Here is a 22490-nt window from a genome sequence, read left to right as displayed (position 1 = left end):
CTGGAATGCAAGCATAAAGAAAAACAAACGAAGCACATTGGGACCGTACGAACACAACTTGTGCTCATTTGATTTATGCCCCGGGGCACTCTCAATCATGATCACGCCCGACTGGGATTAAATTCTTGAATTGTGATTGCTCACTTGTGCAGCTTGGGCAAAGAAGCCAATGGCAATGAAGAAATTGAACTCCAATAGGGGCCGATCAGGGTCGGAAGTGCACGTGTGACACCAGCATTAATTTCAGGCCCCTACTGTGGCTTTAAGATGCCCAATTTAGTGGGCCATTACATCAACTCAAACTACCTGCGCCAAGAATGGAGCCATCCCAATATATTGCGTGCACAATGGCTCACTATGTCAAAGTAATCATCAACATCTTATTTATGTCCATGGCAGGATGAAGGGCTGTCCAGGTGATCTCCAATTATCCCTGTCTTCCGTGCACTGACTCCAACCTATGCTTGCAAATGCCTAATTTCATCGCAACACAAGTTCTTTGCCGTCCATAACTGTGCTTGCCTTCCCTTGGCACCCGTTTTTGTAACTCTTAATAGACCAGCAGCTGTCAGCCCTACCCCTTACATGGCTTGCCCAACATCATTTCTTCCCGTGAATCTTTACTAGAATACTGGCTACCCCTGTTGCCCCTCAAATCCAAAGATTACCACTGCCCTTCTTGTCTCTCAACATTTCACGTATCATTTTTTTCCCCTTCTATGCCTGATTGCACAGGAAATCCTTAGCTCCCATGCCCTTCCTGCCATTAAACTGTGGAGCGTGCAGACGAGCTTGCAAACAAACAGAGGAGCCCAAGCCCTTGGGACCACTGCCTTTTTATCACTGCTTCTCAAAGGCACCGTTCTTAGACCATGTAATACTCAAAGCACTATACTCAGTTACATAAATCACGTGCAACGCTGCGGAATCACGTGCAACGCTGCGTTTGCACCAAACAAAATATTTCCGAACTAGTTGCAAAAATATTTTGCCAACAGCAATTACGTGAAACTGTTATTTATTTAGGCTCAGTAATAAATAAAAAAAAGTTTTAATCCTTAAAAACGACCGAACTGTGCTATACGGCCGCTAATGCATTGTTTTAGATCATCTTGCTTTTCATTGTGTTCCATTTTTCACTTTCAGCCCTTCGTGACAGGTTCGCAGTGAAGAACAGCCTGGATAATAGGTACCCTCTTGGCGCAAGATCGCATTTACTCTCAAATATCTTCTACGTTGCTTAAAAGCCACCCTGAGAAGTTTGCATGAGGCAAATTTTCAGCTGTCCCTCAAGAATGGTGTCGACCCTGGATGACTAAACCACTTGACCACAAAACATGTGGAGTGATACACTATGATGGCCGAACTTCTTTTGTAGCTTTGATAGTGTTGCACCCCAAGTATGAAACAGTACAGTCAGCCACTGACGATCGCACTTATGTGGATGCCACAACAAAATCCACTCTCTCTCTCAAGTAAATGCTACATGGTGGTGCACCATCCGCATGTGCACACAATAGTAAATTGTCAGCCAAAACGGCCTCGTCAAGACCTACGTATGACACACTAAACGGAGTCAATAAAATGAATTGTTCATTAATGTGCCACAAAACAGCATACATGCCTTCTGATTTCGTGCATAGGATAAAAAGACACAAAGAAAAAGAACAAAATACACATACCTTACAGAAGTAATTCTATACCATTCTTAAACACAAATTGTATCATACATAAAGAAAGTCAGCAATGTCATTATCATGGTGTTAAATAAACATTGCAATCGAAATATGGGACTCGTATCACAAATCACTAACACATTGTGATCTCTAAACACACAATTCTGACGAAATCACATTTCCGGTAAACAAAAACACACAGTGCGAACTGAAATCAATAATTTAAAGTACCAATGAATACATTTATGCAAAATACCAAGTCCTGCACTTTACATCCTCAATTCAATGTTTTCAGGACGTACCTGTTAGGAACTCTCGTGTAACTGTAACAATAACAACAAACCATGTACTACCTACCGAAGAGTATAGTATTAACACTCTGCATTGCATTTTTTTTTTCATTTTGCCCTCAAAAACGACACCAATGCTACTGTACAACACCAAACAATAGCATGGCCTCTGTTCTGCAATATCACTGATGATTAGGTACAGATGCATGCCATAGCAATAGTAATTCAATTACCGTATTTACTCAAATCTAACGCACAATTTTTTTCCGATAAAACAGGTCCAGAAATTGCGTGCACGTTAGAATCGAGTACGACCCTAAATCTGTATTACCATATAGCCGTTGGCATTTCAAAATGGCCGCCTCGCACGCGCTTCGAGCCTAGCTGCCATAGCTTCCTCCATGTGCTGCAGTACACGTGCTTAGGCATTAGTCTACTGCATGAAGGAAAGAAACAAAACAGGGGCGGGTATTCTGTAAGAGTCTACCTAGTGGACTGTCCATTTCGGCTGTCGCTGATTCGCTGCTGCTTGACGTGCAGGAAGGTGCCAGCCAGTCTCCTTCCTGCACGTCAAGCAGCAGCCAATCAGCAACAGCCGAAATGGACAGTCCACTAGGTAGACTCTTACAGAATACCCGCCCCAGGACAGGCCCTGACGTCAGTTTTTTGAAGCTGGAAGTGCAGCCATGTTGGTGTGACATCTTCCTTTGTGCCTCCAACCAGGGGTGCTGCAGCTGGCCGGAGCAGATGGGCACGAACTTTGAACTTGCATTGTTACGAGCCGCCAGACGTTTGTGCTGCCGACGCGTGTCAGAAGAAAGCCTAGGAAACTTCTGTAGCAGTTTTAGTGAAGCAGACGTGCTACTGTGTTTTTCCGTGGCACGTTGAAGACGACGACGAAGACCCGCACTATGATTGCTTGAGTGTATCTGTTGCTGGTTGACACTCACACTCACAGACCCAAAACACAACTTTGAAGCTTAAACACCACACCCCAAAGTCAGTTTTTCTCGTGAACAAAATGTGCTGCAAGAAAGACACCGACGGAAAAAATCTTATCTCACTTTTCAGAGGCCGAGAGCAGCAGTGAGAGTTTCAGGAGCGCGGTTGCTAAGGCAATGTTTACGTTTGGGGTACCCGTCCCAGTGCTCCTTTGTCAAAAACAGCATGTGACCTCCACCACTTCTTCCTCCAATACGTCCGTGCTGGCCGGGGCCTCTCCTGGGTTTCCTGCCTCCATGGTCTACCGTCTGTCTCCCCATTTTCTGCGTCTGTTATATCACCATAAAGTGCCGAGTTCATCATGATGCCGCATTTAAAAGGAAAGTGATGATGTGTGTGGAGACAGGACGGAAATCGGGCCTCATCACGGGCGTTCGGAGAATCCGAAACTTGCGTCCGCACGGGACTGGCACAAACAGAAGGAGAGGATTTTCGCCAGCAAAGCAACGCGGAAGGGTTTCAGTGCACCGAAGCGGCACGTATTTTGCACCGATCCACTTCAGCGATATGATCGTCTCAGCCCTATCTTGAAAGCTAAATGCGATGTGAGGAGTCTACCGCGCGCTGTGTTTTCGCCGGGTCGCATTGAAACGAGAGACATGCTAGCACGAAGATCAATTCGCTCGCCGCGCTTCGTCTCACCAGCGTTTTGACAGTGAGTTTCAGCGGTCAACAAGCGATAAGTGTTTATACAGTAAAAGCTCGATGATACGAATCTCACGGGGTCACGAAAAATATTTGTATTAGCCGAAATTCGTATCATCGAAACAATTAAAACTACTGTCACATCTCGATAATTCGAACTCGAAGGGGCCCGAAAATTTGTTCGAATTAAAAGGACGTATTTTTGAAGTATTCGTGCACCATAGCACGATGCACGAACGGTGCGAGTCGTGAAATATCGCGGCGCGCAAGCGCATAGCAAGCGCGGGCCACGAAACTGCCCACGCCGGCTAACGGTCGCTTCCCGATAACGACAGAAAACGAAGCTTCAGGGAGCGAGCGGGCGGCGCCGGCACACGGGTGCGCGCGGAGACTGTCGAAGGTGAGGGAGGAGGGCGGCAGGGAAGCGGACGAGTCAACTCCGCCGCTTCGGTGGCTCCCCTCGCCCTCCCTGTCAACTCCCTCGTAGCTCTCTCACCTTCGACTCCGTGCGCACATCTCCGTGCGCGCCCGCCGCCGTGCTGGCGCCAGCTTATTTTAGCCGCCCCCTGAAGTTTCGTTTTCTGCCATTATCGGGAAGCGAGCGTTTGCGGGCGTGGCAGTTTCGTTCGCCCGACTGTGCCTCCGCCGCTGCTTCCCTCTGCGCTGCTGCCGCAGCGTGCAAGGTCAACATGTGACTAGAAAATAGAGGAGAAGGGTTCACTGCCATTTTATTCGCGTGGCTGAGACTTCGGCACTAGTGTGTGCTATAATACGATTGTCTAGAACACTCTAGTCGGCACGTACACGCTTGTTCCGGGGCGATGCAGAAACGGCGACCTTGCAATTTGAGAGAGGGGGAAATTTCCGCAGCGGGTTCTTTTTTTTTTTTTTCCCCGTTCCTTCGCGCGCGGCATTGAGGGGTCTCTCCTGAGCTTTTGCTTTATGGCGGTCTCGGAGCAATGCCGGTCGGAGGCGCCGCCGCGTTATTTGGCACGCTGCTAAGAGCATTGTGGGTACGCGGAAAGTTCGAAATAAGCGTGTTCGAATTAACGAGATTCGACTGTAGCTAAATTAAAGAGTCAGAGGTGAACTCACTCAGGCACATGTACGTAAAAAGCATTTATTTCTTGAAGCGCCACCGCTTCAAACTCTTCGCGCCCAGTCGCGGAGTCCGCGCTGTCCGGCGCCGCGCCTCCGCACCAAAAGAGAAGGAGAGAAAGCGCGTGACTGCGCGCTGTTCTCTTTCGCGGCCGTCGGTGGGGCAGCGTTTATTCGTATCAACCGACGCAGGCTGAAAATCGATTCGTAACAACCGTTCTCTAGCACGTTGCAAAGTAATGGGGCTCGGCCGGAACCACAGAAAAATTCGTATCATCCGGAAATTCGTATTAGCCGTGATCGTATCATCGAGCTTTTACTGTATTTACTTGTTCACGGGTGACACCGTGCTTGTTAATTTATTTAGTAAACGAATGTTTGCAAGTTTATACCGCCGATAAAACTACTATCCTTACTTCGTATAGTGGTCTACTAATTTGCTGTCGCAAACGATGCTGCGCCTTTCAGGCGAAACTGCGACTTGTTTTATTCATCGCAACTTCAGTGCGCCAGGAGTAAATCTTGGTTTTTCCAAATGAGAGAAAGTTGGGTATTTCCGTGGTACCCCCTGTAAAGGACTTTCTTTTTCGGGGGGGGGGGCACGGAAAACTGGTGCGCGTTACAATCGAGGGCGCGTTAGAATCGAATTAATACAGTAATTTAATTCTGGGAATTTCATGTACCAAAACCATGATCTGATTATGAGGCATGCTGCAGAGGGTTTCATTTGGCTACCTGGGGTTGTGGACCTAAATCTTAGTACACAAATGTTTTTTTTTTTCTTTCGCCACCATCTTAATGCAGTCGCCGTGGTCAGGATTGAACGTGCAATGCAGTGCCACAGCGATTGGGCCACCACAGAGGGTCAAAGCAATGTGTCAGAAATATATGCAGGGTCCTTCGTTTTCGAGTAAAACCCAATAAATGCCAATTTTTGCACCCCCCCAAAATTTATGAAAATCAGGTTAAACCCAATTTATCCCCAAAGTCTGCCCTTTCGTAAAGGATAATTATAAATCCAGGTGTTACACAACTAATGAACGCTGACCACCTTTTCTGAGTGAGTGGTCAAGATATTGCCACGGGGAGAACTAGTCAAGCGAAGGTGTATTTACACGTATTTACAAATTGCAGCAATGCTGGATACCCAAGATGGTTGCCCAAAGCAGCTGCACACTCTCTTCGCCAAATCATTGTCCTTGTTCACAGTCACACTATGCCTCTCTGCTCCGTAACAATATATAATATTGTTACGGTGAAGGGAAAGAAGAAGCGTGACGCGAACGAGAGGAAGACGAAGTTTCTGGCCGTTGCCTGAACGCCATATTTCTTCGCTTGTAAATATACATCCTTCTACACTCGTGGGCCTGCTTTCTTCCTGCAACATTTTGGTGGAGGTGCTGGGTACAATCACGGAACTTCGCAGTGGACGTCATCTACCTGCCGCCACAATGGCAGATCAACCGACACAACCGACAACGCCTCAGCCGTCCACGCCAACGGTCATCCTCACTCATCTGCGGGACCCGGGACATTTTGTGGCACGGACAACACCGACGTCGAGGACTGGCTTGCGATGTACGAACGAGTGTGCGACAACAACAGGTGGGGTCCAACAATGATGCTAGCAAACCTCATGTTTTATCTGAAAGGAACTGCGAAGCAATGGTACGATACGCATGAAGCTGACCTAACAAGCTGGGATGTCTGCAAAGAAAAAATGCGTGACCTGTTTGGCAGACCTGTCGGTCGTCAGTTGGCAGCAAAAAAAGAACTTGCATGCCGCGCTCAGACGTCCACAGAATCCTATGTCGTGTACATACAGGATGTGCTGGCTCTCTGCCGCAAGGCTGATAACACCATGACCGAGGCGGACAAGATTGGTCACATACTAAAAGGTATTGCAGACGACGCCTTCAATCTCCTGATGTGTAAGGATTGTGCCACTGTGGATGCAATTATAAAGGAGTGCCGGCGCTTCGAACAGGCGAAAGGCCGCCGCGTCCCTCAACATTTCGACAGGCTGCCCAATACCGCCGCGACATCTTCGTGCGCAGACCCGCCGCGGTTCGTTCAGCCGACAGGATCAGAAGATCTAACGCGTATCGTTCGCCGCGAGCTTGAGGCCATGGCTCCGGCTCCAATTCGTTCCGACTGTCGGGAAAGTGTGCCCGCTATCTCGCTTATACAAGCGGTCGTTCGGGAAGAAATAGCGAGTTTGGGCATTCCATCTCTCTGCTCGGTCCGCCATACGAACACCTACCAGATTTCTCCGGCCGCTCGCTCCCAGACGCAAAGCTTCCCACCACTCCGCCGCAACCCCGCTGACTGGCGCACACCGGATGACAGAGCCATCTGTTTTAATTGTTCCGGTATTGGACACATCGCCCGTCATTGCCGTAATCGCTGGTCGTCATCTCCTCGGTGGTCGTCTCCGAGTCACTACCGCCAAGTCCAAGACAATCGCACTTTCTCGCCCTACCCGCCGCCTCGGAACATCAACGCCGACAGTGCTCCACCAAGATCCAGCCGCTCCCCGTCTCCGCAAGGCCGTCGGTCCCGTTCTCCTCTCGTTCACCGCTCTTCGTCCCCATCTGCAACCGGTCGCTTCCCTTCGGGAAACTAGGCGGTGCAGCTCCCGGAGGTGAAGCTGCAACTCCGACCCGGCCCACAAATCCTCTGTTGACCCTGCCTACACGTGGAAACCTACTGGACATTGAAGTTGATGGTGTTCCTGTCACATCTCTCGTTGACACAGGAGCGCAGCTTTCAGTTATGAGCGCTGCTCTCGTCACCTCCTGTCATCTTATCGGGATATCTTTGATTTGGACGACCGTCCACTTGGTCACACATCTGTTGTCACGCATCGCATCAACACCGGTGACGCCAGCCCCATTCATAGGCGGCCATATCGTGTCTCCGCAACAGAAAGGGCCATAATCCAGAAAGAGGTCGACAAGATGATGGACAAGGACATCATTGAACCTTCCAGTAGCCCGTGGGCATCACCGGTTGTCTTAGTAAAGAAAAAAGACAACTCGTGGCGCTTCTGCGTTGACTACCGTCACCTCAACAAGATAACAAAGAAGGATGTTTATCCCCTGCCTCGCATTGACGACGCTCTTGACTGCCTTCACGGATCCCAATACTTTTCATCAATTGACCTCCGCTCCGGCTATTGGCAGATTAGCGTCGACGAGATGGACCGCAAGAAAACCGCCTTCGTCACACCGGACGGTCTGTACCAATTTAAAGTCATGCCCTTTGGATTATGCAATGCGCCAGCTACATTCGAGCGCATGATGGACTCTCTGCTGCGCGGCTTGAAGTGGTCTACATGCCTCTGTTACCTCGACGATGTGATTGTGTTTTCGTCGACCTTTGAGAGCCACCTGAGACGCCTCACGACCATACTCTCCGTGTTTCGCAGGGCTGGCCTTCAGCTAAACTCCTCCAAGTGCCATTTCGGTCGCCGTGAAATTACCATGCTCGGCCATCTCGTAAACGCCGCCGGAATCCAGCCTGATCCACAGAAAGTCCACGCTGTGCGCAATTTTCCTGTACCTTGTTCAACAAACGATGTCCGTAGTTTTCTGGGCTTATGCTCTTATTTCCGGCGATTTGTGAAACAATTTGCCGACATCGCTCGCCCTCTCACTGACCTTCTTAAGAAAGATGCCTCTTTCTCTTGGGGACCACTGCAGGAGCAAGCCTTCTCTACCCTGATCGAGCGGCTTACAACCTCCCCGATTCTGTCACACTTTGACCCTTCTGCGCCTACTGAAGTACGAACTGACGCGAGTGGTTATGGCATCGGCGCTGTCCTCGCTCAACGTCAACAGGGCCACGACCGTGTCATCGCTTACGCCAGCCGCCTTCTTTCCACGCCCGAGCAAAATTACTCCATCACTGAGAGGGAATGCCTCGCGCTCGTATGGGCGGTCGCGAAATTTCGGCCGTACCTTTTCGGTCGGAGCTTCTGCAGTCGTAACCGATCATCACGCTCTCTGCTGGCTCTCCTCTTTGAAGGACCCAACTGGACGACTTGCACGTTGGGCATTGCGTCTACAAGAATATACATTTTCTATTACGTATAAGTCAGGGCGCCTGCATAAAGACGCTGACTGCCTGTCCCGCAATCCCGTGGATCAACCGGACGATACCGATGCAGACTCGGACATCAGTATTCTGTCTCTCTCCGGCTTTCTCCATATTGGCGACGAGCAACGCCAAGATCCTGTTCTTCGAACACTTATGGAACGCCTAAGCTCCTCGCCTAATGACCCGTCTCTGCGGATGTTCACCTTGCGCGATGGAACTTTATACCGTCGTAGTGTTCGTCCTGATGGCCCGGAGCTGCTCCTAGTCGTTCCAAAGCACCTTCGACTGGCCGTGCTCCAGCAACTTCACGACGCTCCTACTGCTGGACATCTGGGCATCACTCGTACTTACGACCGCCTGCGGCGCCGCTTCTTCTGGCCCGGCATTTATCGCTCTGTGCGCCGTTATGTCACTTCTTGCGACCTGTGTCAGCGCCAGCAAGACGCCTGCTATGCCTCCTGCTGGTTTGCTTCAACCAATTAATATCCCTACAGAGCTCTTCTTCCGTGTGGGCCTCGACCTCCTTGGCCCCTTTCCTATTTCTATGAAAGGAAACAAATGGATTGCTGTAGCAACAGATTATGCCACGAGATATGCCATTACACGAGCGATGCCAACCAGCTGCGCTACAGATGTCGCCGACTTCCTACTATACGACGTCATCCTGCACCACGGCGCCCCTCGCCAGTTACTCACGGATCGTGGCCGCTACTTTCTCTCGAAGGTCGTCGATGATGTGCTCCGCTCCTGTTCTACAGAACACCAGCTCGCTACCGCATACCACCCTCAAACGAACGGCCTCACCGAACGACTCAACCGCACACTAACGGAAATGCTGGCCCTGTACTGTTTCCGACGATCACCGCGACTGGGACGTCGCTTTACCGTACATCACTTTCGCATACAACTCGTCCCGTCACGATACTGCCGGATTCTCCCCATTTTACCTTTTGTATGGCCGCGACCCCACCTTGCCCTTCGACACGTTGCTACCTTCCGCAGTACAATCACCCAGCACTGGTTACGCTCGCGATGCTGTTGCCTTAGCCGCCCAGGCCCGAGAGGTCGCCCGTCATCGCCTCACAGTCTCGCAAGCTTCTCAAAAACGACGCTACGACCTTCGGCACCGAGACCACCATTTTTCCCCTGGTTCCCTTGTCCTTCTCTGGACGCCTTCACGTCGAGTCGGCTTGTCGGAAAAACTCCTTTCCCGTTATTCTGGTCCATACCAGATCTTACGACAACTGTCCGACGTGACATACGAGATCGCCCCAGTCGGTCAGCCTTCAGTGTCTCCCAACGTCACCAGCGATGTTGTTCACGTCGCCAGGCTCAAGCCCTATGTCTCCCCATTAAGCGACGCTCCATAACCTGCACCGGGACGGAGCTAACCCCACCGGCAGGGTGATGTTACGGTGAAGGGAAAGAAGAAGCGTGACGCGAACGAGAGGAAGACGAAGTTTCTGGCCGTTGCCTGAACGCCATATTTCTTCGCTTGTAAATATACATCCTTCTACACTCGTGGGCCTGCTTTCTTCCTGCAACAATATTATTAAAAGTAATAATATGTGAATATGCCTTATACCCCATTTCCACTTGACATTCAAGCGAAAATGTGCACATATAAACATAACATATTCAGCGTCTGCAGGCCTTGAGTGAACAAGAGCTTGTTGCTTTTTCAGTAGCCGCGTTTAGATGAATACAACAATGGCGCATTGCGTCGCAATTCCCGAACGTCACTTGCATGCAAACAGCGGTAATGCACTGGGAAGTAATTAACGCAGGCTTAATTTTGCTGTGCATTACGAACAGTAGCTATGACATTGAGAGGATGCTTACCCAACTACATTATGCTCAGAGAAGGATGGTTAATTTGTCTGGTTGGTATTTCACTATTGTACTGCAGGAGCATATACTGGGAACCAGTAACACAGGATGAAAGGCATGGCAGGTACCCCCCCAGCACACTAGGATGGACACAGAAATGCTCCCAATGCATATCATCATGTATGCCGACAATAGCATGTAAGATAAGAAAAAGCATCACATCTGCGAAACACGCCCCATGAGCACAACATTTTGTACTTTTTCCTTGGTTAATTAAGAAAAGTCCACAGAACAAGTTAAAAATGTCTTACCAAACTCACCTCTGTTGACGTGGTCTTTTTTGAATTATTATTAATGTCTGACAACGAGGATTTGTAGAGATGAGTTCGTCACATGATTTGTGAGCAGCTCTTTTTTGTCATTACATGTTCCTGCTAGTTATTTGGCTTAAATAGAACGTTTGTGTCCAAAGGGACAGTATTGCTTGTGTTAACTGTTTGTAAAAATTACTAGAAAAAACTCGAGCACTGGACAGCTGCAGAACAAAACCCCCGATTTCTCCCCGTATTTCCCCACTTTAAAAATAGCACCCAATTTTAAAAATATAAAACCTGAAAACGAAGGACCTTTAAAGATATGACATCTCTAAATATGGCAGTGTATGCCACCTGTACCTCAACGTCACTGATTGTGAGATACAGATGCCACATACTGCTGGCACAAACTCGAGGTTCTTGCTTGTTAGCGGGTCGCAGCCGTGCTTGTTCCACGAGTGCTCGAGCCTGTCCCACGCGTGAACACAAAAGGCGCCATCTCCAATACTGACCTTCTGGTAGGCAAGGATGAGGGCAAGCAGGGTGACCGTTTTTCCCGTGCCCGATGGCATCTCCAACACCCCATGGCCCTGCAAAACACACAGTGACTTACTGCACAACAGGTCCTCACATGCATTTCACCATCACTTAGCATGAGGAAGTAAGGTGTTCTTGAACACACAAGCATGCAGTAGCTGCTTCGGTATCAATATGCAACTGTGCTTAAAAACTGCTCTCGCGCGCAATATTGAAGTGACACTAAAGAGGAACACCGAAGATGGAATAGTTTTATTTAACTGAGCTAGTTGGTTCATAGCCGAGACGAACTTAAACAGATGAACAAGGGACTCAGGGAGAGACAAGGACGTCGCTGTACTATCAACTGACTTTTACTTTTGTCCATGCGGCTACATATATAGTAGTGCGTGTGCAAAAAAAACTAAATACATAACATCCACACCTCGTGCTAGCCACAATAGCCCTTAGGATTGATAACGTAATTTTTTTAAAAACTCTATTTCCATTATTTCACAGCAATTGGTGGATTATTGAAACAGAAAATTAAGGTCAAAGTTAAATCTTTTGAAATTTGTGCTGAAAAGTATTTTAGTGCAATTTGGCCATTTAAACTTTTGAAACTTGGTACGTTCAGTTTTGGGCTCTCTTAGAATACAATGCAGTCTATCTTTGCCGATAAAAAAGTTCACTAGGCCTGAGCAGGCATCGTCAAAGTTCATGACATCACGGTAAGCTGACACGGGATCTTGAAGGCAGCATCGCCACCAGTTCGTTGTTTCTGGTTTTTTTTTTTTTTTTTTTGCTTACCAAGCAACTTCTAATGGCAAGAGTAGCTTTTTGGCTAATGTGGAAGGCTAACCTACTAATAGAGCTCAAACAACTTTTCAAGGGTCAAAAAGAAAAACCAAAACATTTATTTCAATTTGTAGAAACCCTACCACACATGAAAGAATGCCACCTGGCAAGTATGGCGGTTGGGAAACCCTTATACAAGATATTTAAATGTGATAAGTCTCGAAATGCCCCACCTGGTGCCATTGACATTATCATGACACCATTACACAGAGCGAAATTTGCTGACATCGTGTAGCAATGAGGCTAAGTGTAATGCTATTGCTCATAAAAAAAAAAACGTTAACAAAATTAAGTGGAGCCTCCCTGAATGGAAACTGTCCAAGATATGTGTAACATTATATGGAAATCGGTGTAGTGTGGAATGTGGTATGCGTGGTAATGATGTGTGTGGGGGTTATGCTGATGTAGTATGGGGGGCGTTATTTATATATGTGTGAGGCATGCGAGCAGAGAGATGCCCATATTTACACTGCGAAACATATATATATACATTCCGCACAACGCCGACCACCATATAATGCTATGCATATCTTGGACAGTTCCCGTTATGGGAGGCTCCGCTTGATTTGTTCGTGCAATGCCCAGTGCGGCATAACCAATGCATTAATGCAGTCATGGGCAGCGGAGGGAGGATGGCTGCGCATGCATGCGTAATTAATGCATGAGTGGCAGATCCTCCCGCTTTGGGTCTGCTTTAGTCACCGTCTATCCTTACTGATGGGGTGTTCACTAGGGCGTCCCATAGTGCTTTTCATCCCTCTTTTCGTATAGGCTTAGGCATTTTTAGCCTAGGTTCAACGCCTTTTTGCTACGTATAACATGTGGGGAACGGCAAAAGCAGACGGGCTCATAGAATTTTTTGCCCCAGTGCACCTATGTTATCACAGACAAGGGGTCATTTGTCATCGTACTCCAGATGGCAGCTATCAACCATGCACACAATGGACTTAAACTGCGCATTCTCACCCTTTATTGGGAAAGATGTTTTCTGGCTTCACACACAATTTTTTTCAACCAACTAGCCTTATAATGCTATGCATTAAAACTGCTGCACTAGTTTCCCCTGGCTGCACTCACATGTGGCAGCTGCAGCGATCGCACGAACTCAGCCTATATATCATGACGCAACATCTTCTGGGTACTAAAACCAAGACTGGTTCATAAAAGCAAGTATTGCCACAAGTTATTGAGGGCACTCTGGCATTTTCCAATACTAGTTCCATGGTTTAGAGGGTCTGGGCCTTCATATAAACAAAAAATGACGAGTCTGAAATGCCATGTCAGCATGTCTTTAGCTACAGGGAGCCTACAATACTTATGAATATGGTAAGCAAACTTGCACGGTTTCTAAACGATACTCTCACCAACATTTGAGCTGCATGTAAGCAGTATCTACGCATGAAGCTGAAAGCCCTTGAGAAGCTTGAATCCTAAACCTTGCGCTCTTTACTGTCACTTACTTTCCATGTACACTGTCGCACTGCTAACATAAAGATCCTTGACGCTTTAGTAATTTGAACCTTGAGAGTCTCACAAGGCCAGCATGACACTGCTGAACTGTTGCTCAACGAAGGCTGGCACTAACCTTGGCGTCGAGGCACTGCTTGAGTTGTACCATGTAGGCATACTGCTCGGGGTAGATGTAGTCGTAGGGGAAAAACACCGGCAGGCCATCAACGTCGATCCTAGCAGGAACAGATCACACGCTGCTCATTATTCACGTTACTACGGACACAGCAAACGCCCTTGTCACAAATGCGGTTTCGATCCTCATTGGGATCAATCTACAGTGAACACGTCGAACGAGCAGGCATCCGAAAACGACCGTCTATCAGCGCTCGACGTGCAATGACTGAAGCTCGACTAAGAGTGTACAAAGCAAATGAATTGCAATTCGCACAATGCTTTATGCGCATCTGAAAGGGCGCATCTCATCAAGTCGCTATAGTGCGTCGCACAGCGGCAGACCGAAGAAGTCGCCTGCAATTGGCGTATTGCATCGAGTCGGAGCGAGCTCTCCGTCGCCCGTTCCCGAAGCTGGACGCAAAGATTAGGCGACGGTCACCGGGAACAACACTTCAACTAGGCAACGGTCAAAGCCACAACACGAAGCAAGACTACGCAACCGAAGAGGCCGCACGTCAAATGCCGCGCGGTTCGACAGCGGAGGAAGATCGCACGAGATATTTCGCCTACTTCATCCTGAAACTTGTGCAACTGTCGGCGCAGGGCTCCGGTCACGTTCAGCACGTCGTCGAGTAGGATCGTATGGTGTCAACCAGAGAAAGCCACAGTAGTCATTGCAAAGAAAAGTTGAGGCTACGCTGCACCGGCATACACAGCACGCCACACACTTGCGTAGTGCGTGCGTGTGTGCGTACCGCTAGCACCGCGCTCAAAGCACACAGCGCGCTCATACATGTTTGCATCATTTTTGCTGTGACGCCAACAATGACAAGCCAAGTCAAGTAACATGTGCGACAACAATGTTTTACAAATTTAAAATTTTATTTATAGCTAATGCCTTATTCATACAATTTTAATTAAGTTTTTGTACTTGTTTATTAGACAAATCTGGCAAATTGATAGAAACATTTGATCATCATCAACAGCACAAACATTTGGTTTAATCCAATCCAATCCAACAACGTTAAAATTTGTGTTTCGTTTTTGTTTCGCCTTTGCGCCTTCACTTGCGCCCACGAAAATTTACACGTTTTTACGCCCATCGTTCCATGGTGACGGTGCTCAACGCGCCACTTGAGTGGAAAATTTTGCTCGCCGCTTGTTCTCGTAATCGTGTGATCAACAAGTAGTGGCCGTTCGACTCGCGAGAAAGCGGAAAAGCCGTACAACCGGCACGCCCGCGAAGTTACGTACTGTACCAACTAGTCTAGTAACGTGCTACCACGGGTGCTACCCTTGCTCACAGAGCGTTGCTTTCGGCGGTAGCTCCTTGTGAAACGGCGATGAACAGTCCTGGCGAACTGGTGATCCCGTAATCCTGTTGTGGAAGAACTGTTGTGGGCAACCTAGCATCTCGTTCACTGTGTTTGACAGGTCGGTACCCAACGTACGGTACCGGCATCGCACCCACTGATATCGACCTGCGACTCCTCGGCAATGGGACTGCACACCATTCTCAAGAAGTTGAAGCGCAAGGAGAAGGAAATTCGAGTCCTCATACTGTATCCTTTATACCTCACGAGACATCACTCGATCGTGATGCAGAGTGCAACTGGGCTGACACCTAACCGACCTAAAATCGTTGCACAGGGAAATCCTGCATCAGCTATGCACCAATCGCGTTTATTTGCTAGACGGAAGTCTCAGCAAGTGTAGCCATATGGATACATTCGGTGTTACCATGTTTATGATGACCATCCTTATTATTTCTGTTAAGTGGTGTTGCGCTAATGAGCTTGAGGATGCGAGGTCGATCTTGGCCGAGGCGGCCGCATTTTGATCAGGCCGAAACGCAAAAACACTCGTGTGCCTAGATTTAGGTACACGTTAAATAACTCCAGGCAGTCGAAATTACTACGTACCTCATAATCAGGGGCCGTATTCTGAAACGTTCGCCTAGGCGAAATTTCTTTTTTCGCTTTCAGGCGTGCGCCGATTGGCTGTTTTAGCAAAATTGGATGAGCTGATTGGGTGGTTGAGCCCGACGTCATTCAATTTGCTCAACCAGCCAATCAGCGCGCATGCTGATTTCACCTAGGCGAAATTTCGCCTAGGCGACCGTTTCAGAATACGGCCCCAGATCGTACTTTTGGCATAAAACAAATTAATTCAAAAAAAATTTATTTCTGTTAAACATTTCCATGTTTTATTGTAGAAATCTGCACCGAGAATTAGCACTTACAATGCTCGTGTTTTACAATTGCCATACATTTGAGTACTCTGGAAGCTAGCAGGCGCATGCAGTAATTCTTGACCGTCTTTCTGCAGTAGCTCGTCATCGTGTGTGCTAAAGAGTATGGCACCAGAACACATCTTTGCTAACGTAGCAAAAGAAGTTTCACTAGTTTTTAAGGCACTGTAGGCATATATTGCCCTCAAAGCAAAAGAAATTCCAGTACTTTCACATCTTTTTGCATAGGCTGCTGCACTTTCAATAACCTTGCATTATTTTTCGATGCCATATATTGGGATGTCAGTGATTTCCAACAGTTATAGCCCTTTCTTATGTTTACGCATACAGGCCTCAAAAGATTCCGGTTTCGCCCTCTGAAACAGCCTCCTAAATTCAGCAGATAACAAGGACAATAGAAATTGCAATCAGCTGCAAATATGTACAACACTCCAGCTGGAACTGGTTTGCTACGCAGGTAAAACATAGTTTCATAAGTGAAATTTACTGCTAACTACACAAGGAAACCACATACACATACAAGCTCGGCGCCTGCGGAACAGTTATCATGCTGGTGTCACATGGCCACTTTCAATCATGATTGAGCCTGATCCAAATTGAAATTCTCGACAGCAATTGGGCTGCCTCCCACAACTTGCGCAAAGGTGCCAATCGCGATCAAAAGTGTGTTGTGTTACACCTGTATTATATTTTGAAACATCAAGATCTACCTACGGGACAGAACACTTATTTTTCCTTGGCAAACCTTGGTGCCAAATACAAGGGACTGGAAGTTTTCTGGGGTCAAGAACACACTGGCTGTCACAAACGCACTGTTGCCACAGCACAGATAAAAGGGTCTATGCTGTAGTAGTAGCGTGCATGCAAAATGCTGATGCCTTTACTACTTTATCTTGTTTCACATCTCATATTTATCTTAAGGAGGGATTGTGTACATAGGAGTGTGAAACTTGGATGCTTGATTGGTGCTTCGGTAGTACTTGATACGAGTGCATGAAAGGCATTTTCCTCCGCACATATATGACACCGTAACATTTGAATAGGCACAAACAGGGTCATTCACGAGAGGAAGCCTTACGTCGCAGAAGTGTACTGGCTTTCACTGGCTCGCCTTGGCTCCATGCTTGCCAAGTGTCTCAAATTCAAAAATATTTCCTTGTAGATGAACGAAACGTACTTCATTATTCAGCACCCTTAACCTCACCGACACACACGACACCCTTCTGGAATACCGCTCTTTCATAGTGATCTATGAGCTCCACACATAACCGGACATGGTGAGACAGTTTTACACATCATTACAGGCTTCGAAGGGTGGGGCCACATGAGTCCATCTGTAATCGCAGCTGTGAGCATCGGAAACAAACTGCTGGAATTTTCAGTTGACGTTGTTCTCTTATACTCTGTCAACATTGAGCATTGATGTTGGTGCTGAAAGTACTGCGACAAGCTGCTTTGCGAGAGAGAGAGAGAAATTACAGGCTGTCATTGATCTGCACTGGTCAGCACAACTTGCCAATAGTCACTTGCAGATGTACGCAAGATTACCTTTTGCTTGGTTACTACACTTTGTGGCTTGACCGCTGTTGTCCAGTTGGCTATCATTGCAGGCTGCCACGGTGGTAGCATTGCACCACTGTGCTCTTGGTGTCAGCCACGGCTGCCGCATTTAGCTGGGGGCAAAATGCAAAAGCGTTTGTTTACTTAGATTTAGGTACACGGTTGAGAACCCCAGGTGGTCAAAATTAATAATCTGGAGTGCTCAACTACAGCGCACCTCATAGTTAAGTTTGTTCTTTGTCCTTGAAGTCGATGAAAGGTGATTATCGGCGTTGATGAAGCAGGAGGCAGGTTGGAGGTAACAGAACTTGAAGATAAATTGCAACGAAAATATTTACAGTCAAATGCAGAGTTAGCAAAACAACACTGATGCAAAACACACAAGTAAACAGCACCTTACTCTTCGACTTTTCTTAAGTTAGAGTCTAGGACAACTGTCACTACATACGACCAACCGAGTCTCACTGTTCTACCACTAAGTGGTTACGGCCCAGACTAGCGTTGCATCGTACGGAGTCTTACTGATCAATCAGGTTTAGTGATTACAGCCTAGACTGAGGAACAAGCACCTTGTCTCGATTGTTATAGGTGAAAGAGACAAAGAAAAAGGGCGGTAGGACCGTTGGCCCATCCCACGGAAGCAGTTGCCAATGAGAGCTGAAAGTTTGTTAAGCCACAACCCAAAGGGATGGGCTTACAATTAAAAGTAAATGTATTGGAAAACAACCCTGTTTTCCTTCTTTCCGCAACTCCGTTTCCTTCTGCTATTTCCACGTGGTCAGTGACGGCCTCAGCAAACACGCCAGGCACGCACGATTTATTGCTAGGCCATCTCAAACCTCGGTGGCGTTTCTAGCCAGCAGGGGGCACGGGGACTGGTGTCACAACACTGTGTACCGCAGTCCCCCCCTCAAGGTTTTTCCGCGTGGAAAAATAATGACCGTTGGCGGCATTCGGACCCGGTGTTTTCCAGACGACGTTCTTCGAACGCGATCCTCGCATGCGCACTGCGCCTCTAGGTGCGCACTGCAAGCTAATACTCGACACCATGCGGGCTTTTCTCAGCGCTCAAAACAAGATACACGTGGTTGCCGCCCGGACGCATAGGGAAGTGGACCCCCGCTCCGTATGCACAACACATGGTCAACAAAGCTAGGCCATAAACCTCGGTGCCGTCTCTAGCTCGCAGGGGACTCGGAGGCCGGCGCCACAACATCGCGTACAGCCGTTCCACTCGAGGTTTGTCCGCGTTGACCTATTATGACCATCGGCGGAATGCCAACCCAGTGCGCGCAAGACCGCGTTCTTCGAATGCGTTCTCCGCACCGCGCCCCCCCCCCCCCCCCCCCCCCCCCCGGCGCGCTCCGCGGCTCGTCACCAGACACCACGCGGGCCGTTTCAAAAACAAACGGTTGCTGCCCGGACGCGCTGGGGAGTGACCGCCTCCCTATTCATAAAACACGTGGGCAAGTTGCGGCACTGCGACAATATGTACAAAACAATCATGCAGCCCTACACCGCCCATTCTGTATGTTCGATAGAAGCGCGGCCTAACACTCATGACCAGATCATGATATCCTAATATTTTTTTTTATTTAGCAGGTTTTCTAATCGCACATTTCACGACGTGCTTGCTTAAATTTGTTGCTAAAGCTGTTTCTGTGCTTCTAGAAATCTCGCAGCTTGCATAACATTTTCTTGTTCGTACGATCCGTGGAACCAGCACTGCGAACACGTTGCATTGCTCCTGGTCCTGTGGTTCTCTCTGTTCGGAGACCTCTTGAAAACACACCACGGCAATGCTCTTGAACTGTGTGTGCTTGCAACTGGTGCTAGCAAAATGAGGCTTTGCCTTAACGCGACCGTCCCAGAGGGCTGGACAATGCTGGCAAGACGACGCTGCTGAAGAGGCTCAACGGCGAGGACACGTCCGAAGTGTCCCCCACGCTTGGCTTCAACATCAAAACCCTTGAGCACCGAGGGTAAGCATTCCTTTTTGCATTGTTATGTACAGTGCAGTTCACTGGTAAAAGAAACACGGAAGTTAGTATTTTAGGACTGATCAGGTCAGTTTCGACGCCAAGTCATTGACAATAATTTTTTTACCAGTGTAGGTCTGCAGAACGCATCATGTCAAGCGCTGCTTCACTATGAAGTTGATGATGTGTTACAGTTGTGTTTGAATACTCATTAAATGTTCCTATTAAGATTTACAAAAATCATGTTTTAATATTTTTGTTGCAAAATTATACTTCAGCTTTCTATTTTCTTTGGGAAAACTGCACAGGTGTGAACGTGTAGTTTTCTGAACGGGTGTGGAACATTGTAGGTTGAGAATGATGGTGAAGGCGGTTGAAAGGGTGATGAAAAGCTCCGGCATGTGACAAAAACTCCTACGAATTCCGGAGCAGATGGTGTTAATCCGGCGGGCTTAGTTGCCCCCAAAAAACGGGAAGTAAAAAGAGACTGGTCTTGGGCAGTGGGAAAAACTAGCTCCAGGAATGCAAAGATGGAAGAAGCTGTATCAAAAAGTATCCTAGTTAAGGTAACTGGATATCGTGCTAGGCAACTCTCGAGTTACCTTGCGCGAGTATGCTCGTCTGGCCTCCGCTGCGCAGCCCCGGCCATGCACGAGGTAATTTTCAAACGTGAAAAGGGTACAGGAGTGATTTTACATTGTGTCCCCATCGGAATGCAGCTGCCGCAGCAGGGATTGAACCTGCAACCTTGAGCATAGCAGTGCAGTGCCATAGCCACTGAACTACTGCAGGGGGTAGAAATTGAATTTGTTGCACTTCGGAAGAACGCCCAGCACCTAAAGAACTCCCAGCACCCAAAGGATTAGGAGGGAAATGTGCCATTAGGAAAAGAAATAAACGAGCACAACAAGTGTGGACCTTGCTGAAAGTTGCCCTGACGAAGTCGAGTCACTTCGTTGTTGCCAGCCTGATGCTTCTCCTGTTCACACCTATGCCATAGTTGATCACGCGTTGGACTTGGGGTGGATCACTGTTGAAGTATCTTTCTCGAGTGAGAAAGTGGTAACACGTTGGAGTGTCATGTGGGGGCTGCAGGTTCCGGCTAAACATGTGGGACGTGGGTGGCCAGAAGTCCCTGCGGGGGTACTGGCGCAACTACTTCGAGAGCACCGATGCCATCATCTGGGTGGTGGACAGTGCCGACCGGCGCCGCCTGGGGGACTGTCACCGCGAACTTCGGACGCTCACCTGCGAGGAGGTGAGCCCCGCCCTCTGGCATTTCAATGCTAATATATTTGCGATGCGACAGACTTCACAGTGCACGTTTCCAAGCACTCCTTTCCTTTTGTATATCGGTAAAGAGTAGAGGGCTTGGCGAAACGGGATGTTGATGCGTTTCTTCATCAAGTTGGACTATTTCGTGACTGACAGCATGAATGCTGATCTTTATGTACCATGCTGTAGAGTTCTGGGTTGTACTAGACCGTGATGGTACGATGATGCCACTATGGGTGAACATTGCACTGATCAGAGATTACTTTTGTGTGGCAAGCATCTGTTCGCATGTAATCAGCACTTTGGTTTGCTTGCGTGAATTTTTACTGATGTTGTACTCACTGCACTATATCTACCAAGCGCCTGTAAGAGGCCAGAAAAAGTGAAATTTCGCATATGTCTAGACACTAGGGCATGCTGAGATCAGGCTTTCCTGCCGTGTCTGTGGAGCGTGCCACCTGAGGCATGTTGCACATCTTTAGAGTGTAACTGCAGTGGGCTTATGTAGTTTGTGGCCATTCTTCACAAATTTATGAATGCAAGTTTAGAAATATCGAGCGGCTTTAGCTCCATACGCTCTGCAGGCCAATGGCAAAAGCCGTCAATATACTTTCAGTAATGTCACCTAAACATTTTCCTTATCTTTCCCTCTCTTTTTTTTTTCATTGAGATGCAGAAAATATTAATTCGTCAAAAACAAGATTTTGACCACGTTCAAGTGTGAAAGTGACACACATGTTTCTCATTTAAATTGCAATCTTCTGCCTGGCCTAGCCTGTAGTAAGGTAATAAGATGTCAGACAGTTTTAGTTCAACATTAGCTTTGCTATGCAGGGTCAAGGGAAATAGCGTTACTGTTTCACAGAAAGCTTCGTGAAAATAGAGTTTTAGTATAATGTGATAGTGTTGTTTACGTCTCCGGAATGCTATTTAATTATGCTTTAAGTTTCTCATACATGGTGCACTTAAGTGATTTTATCTATTCACCAAGCTTTGCATGTGCATGCGAAAAGTGCAAGAAGCAGTGCAATGACAGCTGGGAGCGCATTGTTTATTTATTTCTTACAATACCCTCAGGACATTTATTTGTACTTTCCGTGCCTGCTGATTGGCGGCGAAATCAGTACAAGCCAGCGCGTGGTGAGCCAGCCATTCATGACCTTCGAGATGGCATGGCGTGAGCCGTCATGCCGAGCTCTCGATCTTGCCGCTAGGTGGCGCTGGCATCCCAAAAGTTTTTCTTGTAAGGCCTCAAAACATTCTAAACTAGAAGCGATCTTGAAAACTCTTCAGATTTACCCATAATAATTTCTCGTCGAAGCAGCCTGAGACTAAGCAAAAGCCATTTTACACACTCATCTGCCACAAACAGTGTGAATTCTACATCAGTAATACCAAATTCAGTTTGAAGCAAGCAGTCAGGACCGCCGCCATGTTGCCGCAGTATGAACATAAACCACACAAAAGCC

At 47.8% G+C, this 22490-nt stretch overlaps 3 protein-coding genes across 5 annotated transcripts in view; 1 reads left to right on the top strand and 2 right to left on the bottom strand.

Annotated features, from left to right (window-relative positions):
• Nucleotides 1–14711, bottom strand: part of LOC119458437 (general transcription and DNA repair factor IIH helicase subunit XPD-like) — a 185702-nt gene extending 170991 nt beyond the window's left edge. Inside the window, exons 1-3 of one of the 2 annotated variants that reach the window (XM_037720273.2) lie at nucleotides 14527–14711; nucleotides 13916–14015; nucleotides 11469–11546 (exon numbers count right to left, since the gene is read on the bottom strand). In XM_037720273.2, coding sequence (XP_037576201.1) covers nucleotides 11469–11546; nucleotides 13916–14015; nucleotides 14527–14531 — 183 coding nt within the window. In that variant the 5' untranslated portion in view covers nucleotides 14532–14711. The remainder of the gene's footprint in view (nucleotides 1–11468; nucleotides 11547–13915; nucleotides 14016–14526) is intronic. The other variant, XM_049671203.1, reaches the window with a different exon arrangement.
• LOC119458432 (sorting nexin-6) overlaps nucleotides 1–22490 on the bottom strand; it is a 160894-nt gene that overhangs the window by 81489 nt on the left and 56915 nt on the right. The window lies entirely within an intron of this gene.
• LOC119458434 (ADP-ribosylation factor-like protein 2) overlaps nucleotides 1–22490 on the top strand; it is a 139045-nt gene that overhangs the window by 107952 nt on the left and 8603 nt on the right. The window contains exons 1-3 of one of the 2 annotated variants that reach the window (XM_037720271.2): nucleotides 14979–15518; nucleotides 19639–19749; nucleotides 20842–21004. In XM_037720271.2, the coding sequence (XP_037576199.1) occupies nucleotides 15454–15518; nucleotides 19639–19749; nucleotides 20842–21004 (339 nt within the window). In that variant the 5' untranslated portion in view covers nucleotides 14979–15453. Of the gene's footprint in view, nucleotides 1–14978; nucleotides 15519–19638; nucleotides 19750–20841; nucleotides 21005–22490 lie in introns of those variants that run through there. The other variant, XM_049671207.1, reaches the window with a different exon arrangement.

The sequence above is a fragment of the Dermacentor silvarum genome, chromosome 7 (genome assembly GCF_013339745.2).
Source record: "Dermacentor silvarum isolate Dsil-2018 chromosome 7, BIME_Dsil_1.4, whole genome shotgun sequence".
NCBI classification, from domain to species: Eukaryota; Metazoa; Arthropoda; class Arachnida; order Ixodida; family Ixodidae; genus Dermacentor; species Dermacentor silvarum.
The sequence above is the reverse complement of the archived record's forward strand: the minus strand, read 5'-3'. Positions and strand labels throughout refer to the sequence as shown.